The following is a 22,778-nucleotide window of genomic DNA, read 5'->3' as shown; positions in this document are numbered from 1 at the left end:
GGAGGTATGACTAATCTAGGATAACAACCCGAATATACTGAACTAGAAGACCCACTATATAAACTCTAAAAGGCTGCCGTTATGGATCTACCATGATATCTGTGAAGGACTCTAGAATCTCTGCCTCGAGGAGTGTGATCTCTGAACTCGCTCTAAAGGTTCATCTTCTTGGCTCCTCCTTAAGATGCTTGAAGAATAGACTTAGTCATCTTAGAATGATCCATAATATTCTAAAACAATGCTCCAAACACTACCATATAATTCATAGCTAGTTGAAGATAAATATCCAACCCCTTCATGAACTTATGAATCTTCTCAGACTCAGTGGCAATACTAGAATAAGAATATCTGGACAAAGTATGGAAATGTGCCTCATACTTTGCAATGGTCATGGGTCCCTGCTCCCAGTGATCAAACTCATCTCTCATCTGATCCCTCAAAGTGAAGGGCACAAATCTATCCAAAAGGCCTTTGTAAACTGATCCCAATTCATCTCCAGCGAACCAAGAGGTCGGCACCAAATAAGTGACCTCCACCAATCTATGGTTGCATCTCTCAACTAATAAGTAGTATAAGCAACCCCATGCAACTCAAGCAAACTAAGGTTATGCAACTTTTTATGTTGTATCTCTCAACCGATAAGTAGTATAAGCATTCTCGCCTATAGCACCACTGAACCTAAGAGGACCCAAATGAGTTAATCTCTCAAACCTCTTTTGATCCTTAAAAAATATGACTATACTCGCAACAATAAGAGGCAACAAAAAAGATGAATAAACTCTAGATTTCAAAATACCATACTTAGATGTCAGCGCAGAAAAGAGTGAAACACTATTTAGAACATGAGGTATGAAAGATCCGCATGATATAGAATGAAATAAGTGAAGTTTCCTAAAGATTTCTTATATCCTCTCAAAGATAGATACGGACGTCTACATATCGATCCGCGAGACTCTACTAGACATCATGTTCTTACACTAACAAGACCAATGAAAACCTGGTTACTCTGATACCAATTTATCATGGCACAATACCAAGAGTCATGATGAACTTGTTCGGCAAGCCTTGACAAGTAAGCCTATAACCCAAACTGATATAACAAGGGAAATCAATACAAAATTCCAAGACAAGGCTACTAGAGCAAAGTCAATCCATACAAATATGATAATAGCAGAAATATAATCAAAGAAACTAAACAAACTCCAAAAACCTGGTGTCACAGTGTAAGAACTACTAAATACATCTCGAATGTCAAAAGATATAATAATAGTGCAAGAAGGATCAAAACTTTGTCTCTGAATACAAAATAAGACATGTAATAGGTAGGAAGAGGCAGTAGATCGACTCTAAAAGCCTAGATCAATTGCTACCTCAAATATACTCTAAATAGCGCTAAAATCAGTTATTGTGTGGTGCATTCGTACCTGGATTTGAACCAAAAAGGTGCAATAGGGATGAGTAAGGTCCACCTATACTCAGTATGTATCATAGACCAACTTAGTAATGTAGAAAATAAAGTATATAAACACAAACTATGGGCACATTACCTGCAATCAGAAAATGTTCCAAATGGTAGCCCACATCGTCTTCATTAATAGTTCTAATATATACACATATAAAAACTACATGCAGAGAAAAGAAGAATAAATATACATGTACATCAAATACAAGTATAAGAAGATAGAACAGATGGTAGATATCAAGTCAAAAACAGAAACAAAATCACAGCATAAGCATAATATATGAAGTGCAATGAAGATGATGATGATGATGATGATGTGATGCACGAGGTCATCGCATAACCTCTGTATATACCTATAGAGCTAAATCTTCCCGACGTAGGATTCATGCAGAGTTCGTCAACCTGTACACAACAAATTTCCAATATCAATATCCATACCTCCTCTTTTGTATATACATCGGTAGAGGGTTTTAAAAATGTCACATTTTCTATCAGCAAAGTCAGTGTTTCTAGTATTTCCATGCTGGTAACAATGCTTCATTAATGAATATGATATGAAGATGTAATGCCCACAACCAAACAAAATGAGAAAATCCAATCCAACAAATATTCCAACCATGTGAGTCAATATACTACTTAAATAACCAATCATCCATGATCTAATATAATCCAAAAAACCATAAAGTGAAACATGCAAGAAAGTGTCATTAATACCATATAAATCCCAAAATCTAGGCTTTTTCCACCAAAAGAGTGCAACCAAATATACATATATCAATACCAGGCCAAGAACATCATATAAGGAGCCCGCACAGTCACACATAGTAAATAATGTCTTAAAAACCACCAAATATTATTCACATAGGCCCCACACGGGCACATAAATCTCCTAAAAACTTTTTCTACGATACAACCCCATACTAAGCATGTTTTTACATTATTATTAACTACCCAACCCAGTCTGGAGAAAGTTAAGTCATAACCTATCTCAAATGTAGAAAATTGGTCCCAAAAGCCTTTAATCCAAAGATTTTCCCCTACGAACAGATCCAAAATCAACTAAAATATACAAATACAAAATCTACACATCAAAACAAAGCCAACGATACTCATATTTCCTATTTTCGAGTCGGTGTCAAACGAACTCCAAAAATGGATTTTTAAAAAGATAGGTAAAATCATAATTTTATTTTAGCAACATGTTACCCAAACTCAGAGGAGTCTACTACTGAAAACCCATGCAAAAAAAAAGTAAAAAAAAGATTCAAATCCAAGAAAACACATTTTCAAGCTTTACCAGCAAAAACCACCCAAAAACCCATTTTAAAAATCAAGAATTTGAAGGTGCTTTGAAAATAAAATTGAGACAAAAAAATGGTAATTATAATATTAGAAACTTACTTATGGAAGAAATCTCAAAAACTCCTTTAGAATCGTCCAAATCTGAGCACCCAAGCCCCAAAAATAGTGGAAAGTGAGTTTTGATTCTAAACGTGGGTAAAAATCATGAAAAATAAAATAAAAGCTCTAGGGAAATTTGTAAAATAGAGTTCTAATTAGATAGACGATTATTCTACAAGGAAAATGAATCAAAAATCATCAAAATCGAAGCTCCCTATGCTCCCAAAATGTCAAAAATATGAAATAGGTTTGATTGGGGTCTTAACCATCAGCGATGGCCGCTAAAGTGGCACTTTGACCACTAATGCGACCTGGTCAAATGGTCAAAGACCGCTAAGGCAATCGGCCAGATGCTTTAGCGCCCACACCAGTACCAGCAACCTCTAAAACTTGTTTTTGACCCCCCAAAACTCATTCGGAACCTTATCAACATGATCCAATAGTGAATTTTGATTGTAAAATACGTTCCGAATCTAATTAAATCTTCAAATTTATGAAAAAAAGTTCATTATCATAAAATTGACCCCCGTGACCCTATTTACACTATTTTCAAATCAAGGATCGAAATAAAATCTAAAGGCCACAAAATCAAACAAACTCCGCTACTAGCTCAAATTCGATATTTCGGACTCAAATGGAAATATCAAATTTTTGAAAAACATCATTTTGCACAATGTTGAACCCAAAAATTTAATTTCACACATTTTCAAAATCGAGGGTTGAAATGAAATTTAAAAGCCATAAAACCATACTAACAATATTACCAACCTAGAATTAAAGTTTTAAATTTGATGGTGCAGTCCTCTTTGCCATTCGATGCATAATCAATAAACGAATCAAAGTCAACTAATAAGTCTTTAACACCACCAAAACAACAATCTCGCATAAATCACACCATAATACATTAAAAATCGTGTTAATTTTTCTCATACCCCATAAATACCATAATTCAACCACAAGGGAGTAAACAGTCAAATCACAAAGAGATGAATATTTCACAAAACCATCAAAAATAAAATCATTACATTACTACTCTAATATCATGAAACACACAAAAACCTTCTAAACTTTACAAACTCAGTAGAGGATTTAACTACTCATATTGAAAAGAAAATAATAAATAATAATATAATTTAAAGAAATTTAAAAACTTACTTTGAATATTAACAATTGAAAGAATAATGATGTTCTTGTTCAAGAAATTAGAAAGAAAACCATGGAATGTGTCCAAAAACTCTCAACCAATGTCCAAAACAGCTACCACAAACTAACTTGTCGATCTTTTACCCAAAAAAAAAACTAATAGGACAATTATAATGGCCCACAAGGTTGAAATCTTAAAATAAAAAATTGCTCTACCAAATAATATGAGGCCTAATTCACGGTCGTACCTTGACTTGCAACCTGTGAATTAATTAACAGTCTGTAAGTCCAACCATAGGTTTCTTTGATAGTTTGATCTTCTTTCATGTATTGTGCATAATGAAATTTACCGTCATACTTTGCCTCGTGACTTGACCATCTCTGCAAGGTCTTATTGAGGTGCTCTCTAAATATTTTTCATGACCTAATTTGCAGTCTGTGGTTTGATCTGTTTGACCATAGATCACCTATTTTCTCATAGTTTCGATATTTTCCTCCTTTTGGCTATTTTGACATCTAAAACCTACAAAATAATATCCTACTATTAAAGTATATAAGAACAACGTAAGAACATTGTAAACTTTAAAGTAAAAGACATCAGAAGCATTTATTTTGAAGGCACATCGGTAACCCTCAACAAAACTTATCAAAATAGAACAATATAGTGGCAAAAGATTTATTTGAACTTAGAATGAATCGAATGCAAAGAAATATAACAGAGTGTTTATCAAAATAATACCAAGCTAGTCAAAGACATAACAAGACTAATTCATTATAAAAATGAAAGGGATAACAAAGTATTGACTAGCTAGCAACTCTTTGCAACGATAGATGAAAAGATAGATTATCAGCCAGCTTCAAACACCAGAGTGGACAATACAAAAGAAAAGGAAAACTTGAAATCTGAATCTTATAAATTATGAGTGGAATAAAGTTTTGAGCAACAAATTTCTTAGCAGAAGAAGAACAATTCATAATAGCAACAAAAAGAAGAAATTCAAGGAAAGGGAAAGACGAAACAACAAATAAGAATATGTTCAAAAAGTTATGAACATAAAAGGACATCTCTAGTATAGATCAAGATCTTTTTTAGGAGAGGTCAAATACAAAAACTGAAGTAATGCAAACAAGAATTACTTTAGATTCTGTGACAAAACAAAAAAAATGACAATAAAAACAACAGTGAGTAAAAATAAGATAAGGTAAAAATAGAAGGAAACACATAACACGAAAAAATGGTGAACTAATTCCAGATAAAATTAGACTAGAGGCTTCCATTTCCTCGTAACATCAATGCTAATAGGAATACCAAAAAGAAAGGGAAGTAAAAACAAGAATTACAGAAGGAAATAAAAATATAAAAAGGCAGAATGACCTGAAAATCCTTGTACTTGGATTCGTTTGTCAGCTGGACCCTTCTACTTACTACTTTGCCAACTAAACACGTAAACTCAGTGAAACTCAATATTTTAAACTTTGGCCCCCTGCACTTCTTCGTCCTCAAGTTCTCCATGTAAGAATGCAGTTTCGACGTCCAACTACTCAAGCTCAAGATTATGCATTGCCACAATACCAAGTGTGAAAAATATGAGAGAAAATATTAATGAATTGTTGTATCTAAATTATTACATTAAGACCCTATTTATAGACACTACATTCCAATTCTATTCCTAATAGGACACTACGTTACAATCCCTTTCTAAGTAGAATTCAATATGTTATTCCTATTCATATTCTAACACTCCCCTTAAGCTGGTGCATACAAGTCATATATACCAAGCTTGTTACAAATGTAACTAATACGAGGACTGATGAGGGACTTGGTGAAGATATCTGTAAGTTGATCACTTGACTTCACAAATTTTGTAACAATATCTCCCGAGACTATCTTTTCTCTGACAAAGTGACAATCAATCTCTATGTGCTTGGTCCTCTCATGGAACACTAGATTAGATGCAATATGAAGGGCTGCCTAATTATCACATACAAATTCCATCTTACCAGTTTCTCTAAATTTTAATTCTCTCAGCAATTGCTTGATCCAAACTAGCTCGCAAGTTTTTGCAGCCATTGCTCGATATTCTGCTTCGGCACTAGATCGAGCAACCACACTTTGTTTCTTACTCTTCCAGGACACCAAATTACCTCCTACTAAAACACAATATCCAGATATAGAACGTCTATCAGAGGGTGATCCTGCCCAATTAGCATCTTTATATCTAATGACATATTCATGGCCTCGATCCTTAAAAAGTAGTCCTTTACCTAGAGATGAATTTATATATCACAAAATTCGAACAACTGCATCCCAATGACTATCACAGAGGAAGTCATAAACTGACTTACAACACTCACAGGAAAAGAGATGTCAGGTCTAATCGCTTTGAGATAATTCAACTTTCCAACCAATCACCTATACCTTTAAGGATCATGAGTGGCTTCCCCTATCCTGGCAGAAGTTTAGAATTTAGATCCATAGGAGTGTCAATGGGTCGACATCCCATCATTCTTGTTTCCTCAAAAATATCTGAAGCATACTTGCATTGAGAAATAATAATACCTGAGCTGGACTGAGCAACCTCAATACCTAGAAAGTATTTCAATCTGCTTAGGTCATTAGTTTGGAAATGCTGAAAGAGATATTGGTTCAAGTTAGTGATACCATCTTGATCATTGCTGGTGATAATAATATCGTCAATGTAAACCACCAACTATATACACAGATTTGGTTCAGAATGGCAGTAAAACACTGAATGATTAACTCCACTATGAATCATGCCAAACTCCTGAATAACTGTGCTAAACTTTCTGACCTAAGCTTGAGGAGATTGTTTCAAAACATAGAGTAACTTGCGCAATCAACATACAAGGCTACTAGACTCCCCCTGAGCAACAAAACTAGGTGGTTGCACCATACAAACTTCTTTCTTAAGATCACCATGCAGAAAAGCATTCTTAATGTCCAACTGATAAAGAGGCCATTGACGAATAGCAGCCATAGAGAGAAAAAAATGGATAGATGCTATTTTAGCAACGGGAGAGAAAATGTCACTATAATCAAGCCCAAATATTTGTGTATATCCTTGGGCAACAAGGCAAGCCTTCAACCGATCAACCTGACCATCTGTACCATCTTTGACTATATAAACCCAATGACAACCAACAGTAGGTTTACCTACAAAAAGGGAAACAAGCTCCCCAGTACCACTCGTATATAAAGCAGATATCTCATCAATCATAGCCTGTTCCATCCTAAATGGGAAAGTATTTCACCTGTAGTCTTAGGAATGAAAATAGAGGACAAAGATGATACAAAAGCATAACGGGGTGATAACAAATGATGATAACTCAAGAAAGTATAATGTGGGTTATCATTACGAGTGAATCTTATACCTTTTTAAAGTGCAATTGATTGACTAGAAAGAGGTAGGTTCGTAGTAGGGAAAGCATCAGGCGCAGGACATGAATCATCTGGGACTGATACTAGATATGTGCGGTGGTGATAAGCCAAAAGTGGTGGCACTGTAGCTGGAGATAGAGAAGTAACCATAGATTCCTCAAAGATTGGTATGGGTAAGACTGGAGGTATGTGTAAAACCTCAGAGATATTAAGATAATCAGAAGATATATAGAAAGATTGAGATTCAAAGAATGTGATATCAGCGGACATAAGGTAACGACCTAGATTAGGTGAATAGCATCGGTACCCTTTTTGAACTTAAGAATAACCAAGGAAGACACATTTGAGAGCACGAGGGGCTAATTTATCTTTTCCTGAGGCTAAGTTATGAACAAAACATATGCTCCTGAAAACACGAGGAGGGATAGAGTAAGAGATATGACTGAGGAAATAGTATGGAATGGGGAACCTTATTCTGGATCGAAGATGATGGCACTCTATTAATGAGATGCGAGATGCGAGGACCGCATCGACCCAAAAATGTAGTGGAACATGGGATTCATTGAGAAGAGTACGAGCAGTCTTAATGAGATGCCTATTTTTCCTTTCTGCTATACCATTCTATTGAGGGGTGTATGGACATGATATTTGGTGAATGATTCCTTGATGAGTCATGAACTCCTAAAACTGGAAGGATAAGCATTCTAAGGCATTATCACTATGAAAAGCACGAATAGAAACACCAAATTGATTTTGTATTTTAGGATAAAAACTTTTGAATATAGAGAATAACTCAAAACGATCTTTCATTAAGTAAACCAAGTACATCTTGAAAAATCATCGATGAAAGTAACAAAGTAATGAAATCCTAATGGTGAACTAACTCAACTAGGACCTCAAATATCAAAATAAACTAATAAGAAAATAGACTCTGAGCGACTCTCAATACTACATGAAAAAATAGCACGGGTGTGTTTCCCAAGTTGACACGACTCACAATCTAATGTGGATAGACTAGACAAACTAGGCACCATCTTTTGTAGCTTAGATAGACTAAGATATCCCAAACGTTTGTGAATAAGGTCGGGAGGATCTGTAGTGGAGCATGCTATGAAGGAATTTGAAGAGTTAAGATGGTAAAGGCCCTGTGATTCATGTCCTATGCTAATTGTCTATCTCATTTTGCGGTCCTGCATTAGAAAAGAATCATCAAAAAAAGTTATACTACAATTAAAGGCACGTGTCAAACGACTAATAGTTGCAAGATTAAAACAACAACTAGGGACATGAAGAACAGAGTCTAGAGTGACAGAAGATAAGGGTATGGCTTGTCTAACTCCTTTTAGCTTTGTTCGAATTCCATTAGCTAAAGTAATAGCAGAAAGATATTGTGAATAAACAATATCAGACAGAAGTGATTTGTCACCAGAAATATGGTCAGAAGCACCTGAGTCCACAACCCATGATCCAAAGGTAGGAGATTTTGCAATTGAGGCTATTGGTAGAAATATATGGTTACTTGCTTGATACTGAAGATACTCATTATTCCTTGTCAAAAAAATATACGTGTTGATCACATGTGGTATTAGACTGAGCAATATGAGCATTTTTGGATGGTCGACCATGCAAAGAATAGCATATTCCATGAGTATGTCCAAGACTTTTACAATAACTACACTTAGGTCGAGAATAGCATGCGCCACGAGTATGTCCAAACCTTTTACAATAACTACACCTAAGTCAAGATCTTCCAAATCGATCTTTCCTTCGTTGATTCTTCATAAGCTCTGACATCAGAGTTTTTGATCTCCTCATTAAGATGCAGATTTAATCATGAAAAAGAAATACTGTTGGAATTTGGCCCAAAAAAAAAAGTCCTCAGATATAAGAGTTGATGGTCGAAAGTTGCTCGAAATCAGAAAATAATCATATGAGCAGCCTCATAATGAATAAGCGAGGCTACAAAAACAAGAAAGTGCGGGAAAAGTCAACGAAATTTAGGTTTCGGTGATTGGAATCTTGAAAGAATTGTCGGAATCAAGAAAAAATTATTGATACAGCCTTGTAATGCAGTGGCGACCTAGTTGAAAAAAAAAGGCCGAAAATTGGCCAGAATAAACTGCACGCGCCAGCGCATGAAGTGCGTAAGGCACAAATCTGAAAGTTTTGGTGGCACGTGGCGACGCGTGGATCACAGAAGAAAAGATTCGAGCACTGGGGTTTTGGTCGCCTAGGTGTTTCTCACCTCGTGTTTGTGTTGGTTTCCGCACACAACACTTAAAAAATAGATGGGGGCTCAAATTGGACTTAATAGTTGCCGGAAATTGAAGTACCAGTCTGTCTTATTGAGTTTTCTTCCCAGAAATTTTCTCACAAAACCTACTCTGATACCATGTGAAAAATTTGAGAGAAAATATTATGGAATTATTATATCTAAATTATTACATTGAGACCCTATTTGTAGACACTACATTCCAATCCTATTCCTAATAGGACACTACATTACAATCCCTTTCTAAGTAGAATTCAATATGCTATTCCTATTCATATTCTAACACCAAGCAAGGCTCGAATCGAAGTATGCTTTACGACTGGAGAAAAAACATCTGTGAAGTCAACACCTGGAACCTGACTGTAACCTTTAGCAACTAGTCTTGCTTTGTACCTAACATTTCAACTCCCGATGTTCCTTCTTTCTTTTTAAATACCCTCTTGTAATGGACAATTTTCTTATATTTAGGCAATGTTACCGAATCTCATGTGTCATTCTTATGAAGTGATTTCATCACCTCCTGCATAACAATTATCCATCGGCCAGAATCATCACAACTAGCTGCCTCTGAGTAAGAAGAAGGTTCTTCACCGGAATCAATACCTTCTGCTATATTCAATGCATAAACAACCAATTCAACTTTACCATACTTCAGAGGAGGTATAATATCTCTCCTAGGCCTGTCTTTAGCAATAGAATATTATGGCGCTACTAGTAGTGAAGAAGAAATAGTATCACTCTGTATCTACGGGCTAGATTGAGAAGTAGGCACTGGTTTGGACTCTGCTCCAATCTGCAACTCAACGTGGGTGCTTGACTTTTGCTGATTCATGTCACTAGCCTCATCTGGGGGCAAAGCCTAAAGCATAGCAGTTTTATCGAACACAACATCCCTACTAATTCTAAACTTTCTATATTTTGGACACCAAAGCTTATATCCTTTAATACCAGATTTATAATCCGCAAATAAGCACTTGACAAATATAGGTTCCAACTTTCTATTTTCAACATGAGCATAAGAAGGACATCTAAATATTTTCAAATCAAAATGACTAGCTGGAGCACTGGACCATGCCTCTTGTGGAGTTTTTTAGTCAATAGTAACTGAAGGAGAGCGGTTAATAAGAAGACAAGTTGTAGAAGCAGCTTCGGCCCAAAAAAACTTGGGTCAACCAGCATTAGAGAGCATACTATGCACCTTCTCCATTATAGTCCTATTCATTCATTTGGCCACACCATTCTGCTGCGGAGTATGATGAACTGTTAAGTATCTCACAATTCCTTCTGACTTGCATGGAACATTAAATTAATTAGAATTTAACTCTAAATCATTATCAATCCGAAGGTATTTTACCTGCTTCCTTATTTTCTTTTCAATCATAGTTTTCGACTCCTTGAAAATAGACAACACATCATTCTTTTGCTTCAGGAAGAACACCCAAACTTTTCTGGAATAGTCATCAATAATAGTCAATATGTAATTAGCACCTCCTCTAGAAAGTACTCTATAAGGACCCCAGAGATCAAAATGAATGTAATCAAGTGTGCCTTTAATTGAGTGGATGCCTTTAGTGAATCTAACTCTCTTCTGCTTTCCAAAACCGCAGTGCTCGTAGAAATCCAATGTGGTAATACTTTGGCCATCAATAAATCCTCTCCTTCTTAGTTCAGTCATCCCGTTTTCACTCATACGTCCCAAATGAATATGTCAAAGTTTAGCAACATCACTATCTGATAGAGAAGAAGTAGAAACAATTGCATCACCTGTAACTGTAGAGCCTTGCAAGATGTACAAATTAACGGTCTTTCTCTGTCCCTTCATACAATAAGAGCACATTTACTAACCTTCAGGACTCCACCTTCACCAGTGTACTTATATCCGTTCGAATCAAGGGTACTCAAGGAAATAAGATGTCTCTTCAGGTCTGGGACATACCGCACATCACCAAGTGTCCTCACAACCCCATTAAACATATTGATCCTGATTGTTCCAATGTCAGCTATCTTACATGGTGTGTTATTTCCCATCAACATAACATTTTTAAAGATTGTTTCATATGTTGTAAACTAATCTCGATTGCGACATATATGAAACGTGCAAGATGAATGAAGAATCCAATCCTTACAGGGTTTGGAGTTACCATCAAAAACTACCAAGAGTTCTCCGTCACTACTGCCATCTTCAACAAAACTGGCTTTATCGGACTTCGCTGGTTGTTTTCTTTTTTGGTTTTCAGCTTCTCTTTTATTTCTATTATGTAACTTATAACACTCAGATTTGATATGGCCCTTCTTCTTATAGTAATTACAGATTTTGTTTCTGTTTCTAGATTTCGACCTACTTTTATCATCACCTCCAGAGTTCCTCTTATGAGTCCTTCCTCGAACAATGAGACCATCTCCTTGAGTCACTGACCCATTCACAAGATACTTCATCTTTTCCTTAGAGAACAACGCATCATAGACTTCATCTAGGGTTAGGATATCACGACTATATAAAATAGTATCCATAAAGGTCGAATATGATGCAGGCAGCAAACACAGCAAAATTAACCCTAGATCTTTCTCATGGTAAACCTCCAAAGTCTCTAATCAGAGACAATTTCCTTAAATAAAGTTAGGTGATCCTCCAAAGACGCACCCTCAGACATGCGATAGGAATAAAGTCGTTGTTTGAGATGCAACTCACTAGTTAGGCTCTGTCATACATAACGATTCCAGTTTCAACCACAACACAGCGGCAGTGGTCTCCTTCAAATCATCTTGTAGAATCTGATTGGATAAATGAAGGTGGATCTGAGATGGAGCCTTTCGATCCTTACGCTATTTATTCTCCTCTGTCCACGATGAGGGCATCTTATCAAACACTAATAGAGCATCGTCCAAATTCATCTGCGTGAGCAAAGCCCACATCTTGTCCTGCCATAATGAAAATCTGGTGTTGCGGTCCAATAACGAAATATCATACTTCATGGTTGTCATCCCCGAGAAAATAATCGCTCTGATACCAATTTGTTATGTTCGGGCAGAATAACCAATACCACAAAGTAAAAAAGATAAGAAGAAAACATACAGATTTACGTGAAAACCATTGCGGGAAAAACCACAGGCAGGGGAGGAGGATTTTCACTATAATGGAGAGGAGTACAATGTAGGAGACGTAGTCTCAATGACATATTTTTAACCACACGAAAAACAACCCACTAAAGCGCACTTATATAATACATGCGTACAAATAAATCCTAGGCCCGATCCCTACGTTACCACCACAGACCGCACAAAAAATCACAAACATGAGTCGCACCGCGAACTTTTCAGGCCAGATCAACAGAATTTGGATCACAAACTCTAACAATACTCATTGCAAAGCTCCAAACTGTAAACATTCATTCTTCTGGCCAAGCAGGAGATGGATGATATTTTTTGTTTCTTTGCATCTGAACAGAGAACTATCCGAGGTTTATGGTTAGGGATGTAGATTATTACACCCTCTGTTGTAATTTTGATGTCTAGCGAATTTTACATGACTCTAAAAGATTATTAAAACGTTGACAAAACAATTTATCAAGTCAGAATGTTAACTCTAGAGAACTTCACAAGTGACTCCAAATGTGTGATTGTAGTTGCTCTTCTCGTTTATCTGGACTTTTCATTTTTTGTTGATAGTTTATTTGTTTATGGAGCTATTGGAAGGTGGGGTAAATGATCTTCTGATTGCATGTAAAAAGTAATGAGATATTCCACTTTCGAAAAGTGAATATCGTCTTGACATCCTAAAAAAGAAATGTCATTCAATTTGTAATAAGAGGGAACAAGCTATAATTCATTACTTATATGACCTAAACAAAATATAGAATCAACTGACATTAGGCAGAGCATATCATCATTTACGTCTGTTTACTAAGTGATCCACGTTCTGCCATAAGTCTTCTAGTGATTTCACCTATTGATTTGCCTAGTCAGAAAAAAAAAAGATCTCATTAACTTATTCCAAACTCAAAAATTGGACAGCAAAGTCGTACTTATGCATATTGACCCAGCTCACTCCAGGCCTCATGGCAGAAATGACAGCATCATGAGCATCAAGGACAGCCTGCAAATAAGAGTGGCTGTATAATAATGAAACGATTTGTTATATTCCAAGGTAAGGTCAAGCACATGAACATTGAAAATCACATTCAGAGGTCTTATAAGCTTCATATTCTGTCTTAATACAGGCCTTACCAATGGAAAAAATGAAGGTGGAAGGCTCAGAGAGGTATATAGTTTGCAACAGATGTTCAGGAACGCTTACTAATGCATGGTTTCAGTCAGATTAAGGGATCTCTAGAGACTAAAGTCGGTACTTTGATCCTAAACCAACTAATGCATTTTTTAATAGAAAAGACAACTGATCAGCTCACACTCACATCTTGTGCACCAATGAGAGGCACATCGTATTCCCATTTTATAAGGAAAAACATCAACAGGAGGTAATAAAGATGAATGCACATTATTCCCATCTCAAGGAGGTAAAGAACGTCAAGCAAACTCCACTGGAACCCTACATGAGCATGTTTGAAAGGTGTTGAAAACTAGCTTGCGCTCCTTATGGATACAACCCCGACTCTTGTTGGGTTTATCTTGACGACGACCGCCTTACATCAAAATAATGGTGTAAGTTGAGTGTTATCACCTGACATCAAAAGCATTATCCTATTATGCACAGGAGGAATACTCACAATATATATAAGTGACTGGTCACGAGTAAATTTCCCATTTACCTGCAAAATTCACAAGTGAAAATCTTTGGGAATATAAGCATTACAGGTTATAACCAAAACACACAGGGAGCTGCATCTTAGCATAGATGGTCAGTGCTAAAAAGTAAAATAATTGATTTGAGCAATTTAAAGTTGTGAGCACAAGAAGAGGAGAAGGTATCTAAGCATATAGATACAATGCTGAGTAAGAACTTTCCATAGATAAAGGACCACAAATTTTTACATTTAAACAATAATTCCAAATTCTAGATCAATTCGTCTTTTAGCAACAAGCACTTACTAGCACATTGACCTAAGACGTAACAACCAATCATGTAGTGGCTACTCAAACAAAAGCTAAACGTGGAATAAAAACTTCAGTGCTTAACATGGCACATACCTCACTATCAATGCTTTGGATAGCAATAAACAAAAGAAAATGAATAGATTGAAAGAGATCCAAACAAATCATAAAACAGAGTAGTAAACAAGAAAATTACACAATATAATTAATGTGGAATGGTTAAAAATGTTGCAGTGCGCTTATATATTCAAGGAATATATGGTCCACATTTCCTGCGGAACAGTAACGAGCATATATATTCTCAAGTGAATGTTTATTGTTTTATTTCTAAATGACAATGGCTACAAGAACTTTAGCATGCAAAATGATAGTACACTTCAATGTACCCACAAATGTGAAGGACACATGTACTCACTGGAAAGGAACAAGTTATGTCAGACCCATAAAAGTGGTATTCCGCTCCCATATCTAGAAGTGCCATATCTCCCTCTTGCAGTGTCTGTAGAAAAGTAAAATCTCATGTTAGAATGGATAAAAAATATCAATTAGTTGAGTTTTAATTTCACTCGGAATAGTGGAAGCCTACTATAGGAGATCATATCTGTGAGAAGTAAAAGCACGGGAAAACTATTAAGATGCATAAACTAATTGTCTTACAATATGTCCTATTTATATCTGTTAGTTTTAAAAAAAAATGGGGCAACAAAATGGGTTAAAATGACTCTCAATAGATTGAAATGGTTTTCAATAATTCTTCTTAAGCATAGGAGGACTTTAAATAGCCAACTTACAAACACAATCAGCATAAATTCAAAAAACTAGGATATTCCAACTACTCAAAGCCTCAAACAACCTAATTAAAATTTAAAATCCAAATTCATCCTAATCTAAACAATTTATTAGACTAAAAATCATTGTCGTAACTAAATGCAAAACTCAATAATATTCAAATTTTAGACAATCCATGCTGAAACATGGAAGAATTGAAATCTTAGATCAAAACACTATATTCTGTATCAATGTGGGATACTTAATACTCCCTCCGTCCCATTTTATTTGTCATCATTTCATTTATTGTCCGACCAAAAAGAATGTCAACTTTCCTTATTTGGTAACGATTTAAAGACACAATTTCACGTTTACCCATATTGATCCCACTTATAAGGCCCCGCTTAATTAAAAATAATAATAATACATTATTTTAATAAAGGACAATTTGGTAAAAAAAACATCACGTCTTTAGTAATTTCTTAAACTTCGTGCCCGATCAAACTATGACACATAAAATGGGACGGAGGGAGTACATTATTATATACCCTATCTAACACTCTCACTCCTCAAGCCGATGCATATATGTTATATGTACTGAGCTTCTTACAGATCAAAACTATACGAGGACTAATGAGGGACTTGTGAAAATATAAACAAGCTGATCAACTTCACAAACTTTGTAGTAATTTCTTCGAAGAGTATTTTTCTATAACGAAGTGACAGTCCATCTCAATGTCTCAATGTGGTTAGTTCTCCCATGTAACACTGATTTAATGCAATATGAAGGGCAACTTGATTATCACATACAAGTTCCAATTTCTCCAAATTTCAACTCTTTGAGCAACTATTTGATACAAACTAGATCATATGTTGGCATAGTCATTGCTCGATATCCTGCTTCTGCACAAGATCAAGAAGCCAATTCAATTTCTTACTTTCCGAACACACTAAATTACCTCTTAAAAAAACACAATATCCACACCGAGCATGTCTATCAAAGGTGATCATGCCTAATCATTATTTGTGTATCCAACGCTCTGCTCGTGGCATCAATCCTAGGACGAAATTCCTTCCTTTGTCTGGGGTTGATTTTACATTTGGAAGAATGCGGACAACCGCATCTAAATGATTACCACATGGAGAGTATATATGAGGTAATTCTAACTTTCCAACCAACCGCTTATATCTAGCGAGATCGCTAAGAGGCTTCTTTTGTATGCCAACAACTTAGCATCCAAACCTATAGAAGTGTCAACAAGTTTACAACTCTCCATTCCTATCTACGCAAGAATGTCTACTGCATATTTTCGTTCAGAAATAACGATAATATGGCAAAGAAGCTCAAAGACATTAGGTCTATTAGTCTGATTGGAAACTTTTTACAAACTAATTTCCAAGGTACTGAAAAAGAGACCAAACAACAAATGGCATTCATCAAAGGCAGACAGCTAACTAATGCAGTGCTTATAGCTAATAAAGCAATCGACTCCAAAATCTCCCAAGAAAAACCTACCATCTATGTAAACTTGATATTGAGAAGGCCTATGACCATATAATTGGGAATTCTTTAGTACAGCTGAGACAAATGGGCTTTGGGAAAAAGTGGATCAATTAGATTAAGTATTGTATTTCTACCGTGATGTTCTCAATCGTTATCAATGTGTCATCTGAAGGCTTTTTCAGTGCACATAGAGGGATTAGACGAAGGGATCCCTTATCCCCTTTCCTATTTATTATAACAATAAATGGATTTTAACAATATGTTAAATATTGTTAAGACAGGAGAAAGGACCCAATGTTTTGAAGTTGCCAAGAATAATGGATGCAGTGTAGAGCTAGTAACCTATGAAACTCATTAACCTCTCAGTCTTGAAGATTCCTCGTAAACCTCAAATCCCAAAATGGTTCTTCCCCTTGTACCCCCTAATATGATGGACTACCACCTCCCTTTGACAAGAAAGCCTATAAAAGCTTAGGAACTCATCTTTTAGAACCACATCTTCACACCAATTTTATTTCCAAAAACTAACTCTCCTCCTATTCCCTACCTTGAATGAGATGTTAACCTCAAAATCAGTCCATCCATTCATGATATTCCTCCACACTCCACACCCATAAAGAATGGACTCCAATCCTAAATCTCCACAACCATTTCCCCAGCAAAGCTCTATCAAATACCCTCAAATCTTTGACTCCCAACCCTCCCTAATTTTTAGTAGTAGTCATTTTCTCCCATCGTACCAAATGAAGTTTTCTTGCCCCTTCTACCAAATCCAAAAGAAAGTTTCTTCGAAACCCTTCTAATTTTCCAGTAACACCGATAGGAGCATCAAACAAAGACATAAAGTATGTGGGGATGCTCAATAATGTGCTCTTAATAAGCACTTCTTACCCTTCTTTGGACAAGTATTTTTTTTGCCAACCAACAAGCCCTCTACCCTCTCAAGAATCAGATTCCACACATTGATGTCTTTACTTGAGGCGCCTAGTGGTACACCCAAATCAGTGGTAGGCAGAGCCCCTACACAACACTGCAAAACATGTGTAAGCAAGTTAATGTTGTACAAATATATAGTAGAGAAAAGCAAACAAACTAGCAATTATATCATCTGGAAATCAAGGGATGATTTTATTTGATCTAATCTCCTAAACTATCTAGTAGTATATCAGATTTGATTTTATCAGATCAATATAGATCCTACAAAATCAGACCCTATCCTAGTTAGATATTCATAAATTAACAAAGTTGAATACCGATCAATGGCCCATGGAATCTGTGAAATGATTTGGCTCAAGAGGATGATGGAAGAACTGAAAAGTCCGTTTACTCTACCAATGAAGTTGTATTGTGACAACAAGGCTGCCATAAGTATTGCTCACAATCTAGTTCAACATGATAGAACAAAGCATGTAGAAGTGGATAGATACTTCATAAAAGAGAAGATTGAAGAAGGAAGTGTATGCATGCCCTTTGTCCCAACAAATAAGCAAATTGCGAATATTTTCACAAAATGCTTGTTTAAACCAAACTTTAAAATTCTTGTAAGCAAATTAGGCATGACAAATATTTATATGCCAACTTGAGGGCGAGTGTTGATTTGTGAATATCAAACTACGATTGGGTCTGATTTTGTAGGATCTAAATTGATCTAGTATATTATTAAATAGTTTAGGAAATAAGATCAAATAAAACCATCTCTTGATTCTCAGATCACCTAGAATCAAGGGATCTGATTGCTAGTTGTTTTCTTTTCTCTACTAAATATTTGTACCTCCACAGATGAATAAAATAGTACATTCTTTGTACCAAAAGTAATAGAGGCCATGAGAGAATAGGGTTAACTATTACGAGTAGCTCATATACCTTTTTGAAGCACAGCAGAGGACTAAGAGGAGACAAATTCACAATATGTATGTCGGACCTGGTGCAGGATGTGAATCATCTTAGTTTGATGTACGACATGAAGGACAATGATAAGCTAGGAATGGTGGTACCATGGCTAGGGATATAGAAGAAACAACAGTAGACTCCTTAAAAGTTGATATAGGTAAGATCTTAAATATATCAAGATGGTCAAAAGCATTGAAGGGTCAAAACATGTGACATCGGTTGGCATAACGACGAAGATAGTTAGTAGCAACAGTATCCTCCTTAAACTCAAAATAACCAAGGAAGACATACTTGAGAGCACGACGAGCTAACTTTCTTCTCATGTGCTAAGTTATGAATAAAAACACGTGGTGCAAGATAAAGACAACAAATTAATCAAATAACAAGTTGTGAGAACTGTATTGCCCAAAAAGGGACATGGTACTAAATGAGAAGTATGCGAGAAGTCTCAATTAGGTGCCTATATTTTCTCTTTGCTACCCCACTTTATCAAGGGATATACAAACAAGAGGTCTGATAAACAACTACTTGAAAATTCATAAACTACTAAAACTGAAAGGATAAAGAATCTAAGGCATTTCATGCCAAAAGTGTGACAAAAAATACCACAATGATTTTATTTTATTTAAACACAAACTCTAGAGCTAGAGACTTAAAACGATTTTTGTTAATAAAAAATAGGTACATCATCATCATCATAAAAACTAACAAAAAACAAAATCTTAATGTTGAATTGACTTTACTAGGACCCCACATTTCAGAATGAATTAAAAACAAACAAATTCCACACGACTCTCAACACTAGAGTGTGAAGCAGAAAAAAGCGACAAGGTCCTGCTTCACACTTTAAGCGACTAAAAAGAGATTCTTTAACCAGAAAGAATTTCACTCAGATGTAGGATACTTATCAAGAAGTTTTGGCAACTCGATCATAATTGAGAATCTCTAAATTGACAAAAGTGATTTATTACCAAAAATATGATTAAAAGTGCCTAAGTTCACGACCCATAGTCCAAGAGTATTAGACTATGAAACAAAAGCAAAAGAGCTACCAGTAATGGCAGTATTAGTTAGAGCAATCAAGCCTACTTGTGGAGACGTCCGTTCGCTTGATACTAAACAAACTCATTGAATTCCACTCCAGATAAAGAAAGCCCCTGATTACTTGCAGTGATAGTCTAGACAATATGAGCATTCTCGGGTGGTTGATCATACAGAGAATTACATACTTCACGAGTGTATTCAATCCTATCAAAACAACTATACTTAAGTCGAGATCTTCAAAAACTACCTCTTCCTCGTCGATTCTCCACATATGTCTAGTTTTCCATTATAGATGCCTAAACAGAGTTAACTGTTTGTTTATGATGATATCACTATGTGACTAGATGTCGCAGCACAGCAAAGTAATCGAGATAATACTTCATCAAATACCAACTCAGTATTAAATCAAGGTCATTAGGAAATACAGCAAGTTTAAGAACTAAAAGCATCTTTTGTCGATCCTATTGTTCTTCAATACTAGTAGTAACTGAGATCAACTTCTTAAATTCCTCTATGAGTGGTCTCAAGAACACATATCCAGTTCATGTTTCTTTAAGCTTTTCGCCTGAGATATCACATCATGAAAATTAAATGTCATTGTGTATAAAGCGTAAGTCTTTTCCCAAACTGAATAACATATTTGGGATGAAACGAAAGAAAGAAAGAAATTTGGAATCAATAGATTTCCACAAAAGATTGCATAGTTGAGCGAACCTCGGCCCACTTTGCTTGGACCTTTCGATCCCCCCACTAGCCTTTTTGATTAAGAGGATCATGAACACCTTAACACTAGCACCACAACTCAACTCAGGAAAGGGCAGTCCGATGATCTGAAGCTATGAGAACTGCATAGCCCAAAAACACAACGGAAAATGAGAGAGAAGATCATTTTAGACTGTAAAGTGACAGACACAATCGACACACCGAAAAAGGCTCCCCTGAGCAACAAAACCATGTGGTTTCTCCATATGAACTTCAGCGTAGTTAAAATAGCATTTATCCCTCTTTTTGTATCCATAGCTTCTATCCATCATTGGCCTCTTTATCAGCTGGATATTAAGAAAACTTTTCTACATGGTGACCTTGAGGAAGTTTATATGAAGCAACCAACTGGTTGGACATAAATAACAAAATTTGAAAAGACTGAGGATAGGGGGATAGTTTGTCCAACTCATTTTTCTTTTGTTTGGACCCCATTGCTTAAGTAACAACGGGAAGAGACTGTTCACGAACAATATTTGAGAAAATTGATTTCCTTGAAAGAAGGACCAATATGCAGGACAGACCATTGGCATACGACATGAATGGCACGGACTTTACTACCTTACCTCCCTAATTCCCCTATATCATGTATAGTTACAAATCCTCGGACTTAATTTACAAACATTTGGGACATTCAAATTTGTTCAAGCTGCAAAAGATGGTGCCTAATTTGTCTAGTCTGTCCACATTAGATTGTGAGTTGTGTCAACCTGGTAACACCTTCGCACTACTTTTCCACGTAGTACTACGAGTCATGCAAAGTTTGTTTTTTTCCTAAATCTATAACGACATTTGGGGTCCTATTGCTTGAAGTGAATCGCTTAAGGCCTGATGCTAGACATGAATGATGATGACAAGTCATGAGTGGTTGCACTATGGATGGAGATTCTAGACTATACCGGCCATTTCTTGAGAAATATTCACTATCAACGTTGCATAGAAATTCCAAGCTAACCGATACCATTTTCTTCAAGATCTGATCACTTTTTATTTTTCCGACGAGATTTGAATTTTCCAACAACCAGATCTCTGTTTCTTGTGTGTACCAGTCTGTTTTTCCAAGATTGCAGGCTGCTTTCAAGTCAAATCTCACAAGATCTAACATCTTTAATCCCAACTCAACTAAGGAAGCCCTAGCAAAACAGTTTAAGCTTCCCATTAAAGGTTCTAAGAAAATCATAAGATTGGAATTTCCAACTCTCATATTTTTGGAACTAACTGCATCAGCTCCAAAAGACATCATTGGATTGAAGAGAGTTCTAAGCAAATAATCACAAGATATCGCTGGGGAGACTGCCGACGCTAATTGATGGAGTTGGATGGAGAGTTGCCTAAAAATAATCTGGAAGTAGTGAAGAGAGGTCTAAAGGCTCATTCAAGTTCCAAAGTGCAATAGAAGTTTTGAATGGCCGTAGGAAACATAAATGTGGCCGAAAAGATCAAACAAATTGCCGAAATAGGTGACTGGAGTTGCCGAAAGGGTTATGGTGATTGAAAATTGATGAAAAACTGGATATTCTGGCTCGGAACAGCTTTGTGATTTCCAAGGAACCAGATCTGCTTTCTAATGTGGTAGCCGATGACCTCAAGGGCAACTTGGGTGGGGGTCTTTTATCGAAATGGAATGGCTTTTCTTTTTATTTATTATTTATCATGAATAGGGGAAACAACATAATGGAGGCAGTCACTCAATATAGATTGATCCGAAATCTAATTCAAATCCAATATAGTATGGATACATAAGCTACATACATCACTGCACTTTCACTTGACACCCATTGTAATGATAAACGACTCGTCTCACCATGAACTTCTCTTGAATTCTAAAAGACTTGCATGGATCTGATGTGTTGCCGGCGATGCAGCTTCAGATGGCACATGAGCGCACGTGGGGGTCATCTGCTAGAGCAGTTACTGGGTTTGGTTGCCAAAGGTGGAGGACCCTATGGTGGTGTTGGTTTCTCTACAACACTGAAGGACACATAGTTGATGCAAAACATCCTTAGAAAATTATCAAAAATTGAAGCACGGTGAATAGCTGACTGAGTTCTCTTTCCCAGATGTTTTCCCACCACTGCTCTGATGC

General features: G+C 36.1%; 1 protein-coding gene across 1 annotated transcript in view; it reads right to left on the bottom strand.

Annotated features, from left to right (window-relative positions):
* Window positions 1-13,137: 13,137 nt before the first annotated feature.
* The window catches only part of LOC107876525 (xaa-Pro dipeptidase), a 34,516-nt gene continuing 24,875 nt past the window's right edge, over window positions 13,138-22,778 (bottom strand). The window contains 3 exon segments of the mRNA XM_047402809.1: window positions 13,138-13,771; window positions 14,400-14,441; window positions 15,140-15,223. Of these exon segments, the coding sequence (XP_047258765.1) occupies window positions 13,664-13,771; window positions 14,400-14,441; window positions 15,140-15,223 (234 nt within the window). The 3' untranslated portion in view covers window positions 13,138-13,663.

Source organism: Capsicum annuum, unplaced genomic scaffold (genome assembly GCF_002878395.1).
Source record: "Capsicum annuum cultivar UCD-10X-F1 unplaced genomic scaffold, UCD10Xv1.1 ctg2800, whole genome shotgun sequence".
Taxonomy (NCBI): Eukaryota; Viridiplantae; Streptophyta; class Magnoliopsida; order Solanales; family Solanaceae; genus Capsicum; species Capsicum annuum.
The sequence above is the reverse complement of the archived record's forward strand: the minus strand, read 5'-3'. Positions and strand labels throughout refer to the sequence as shown.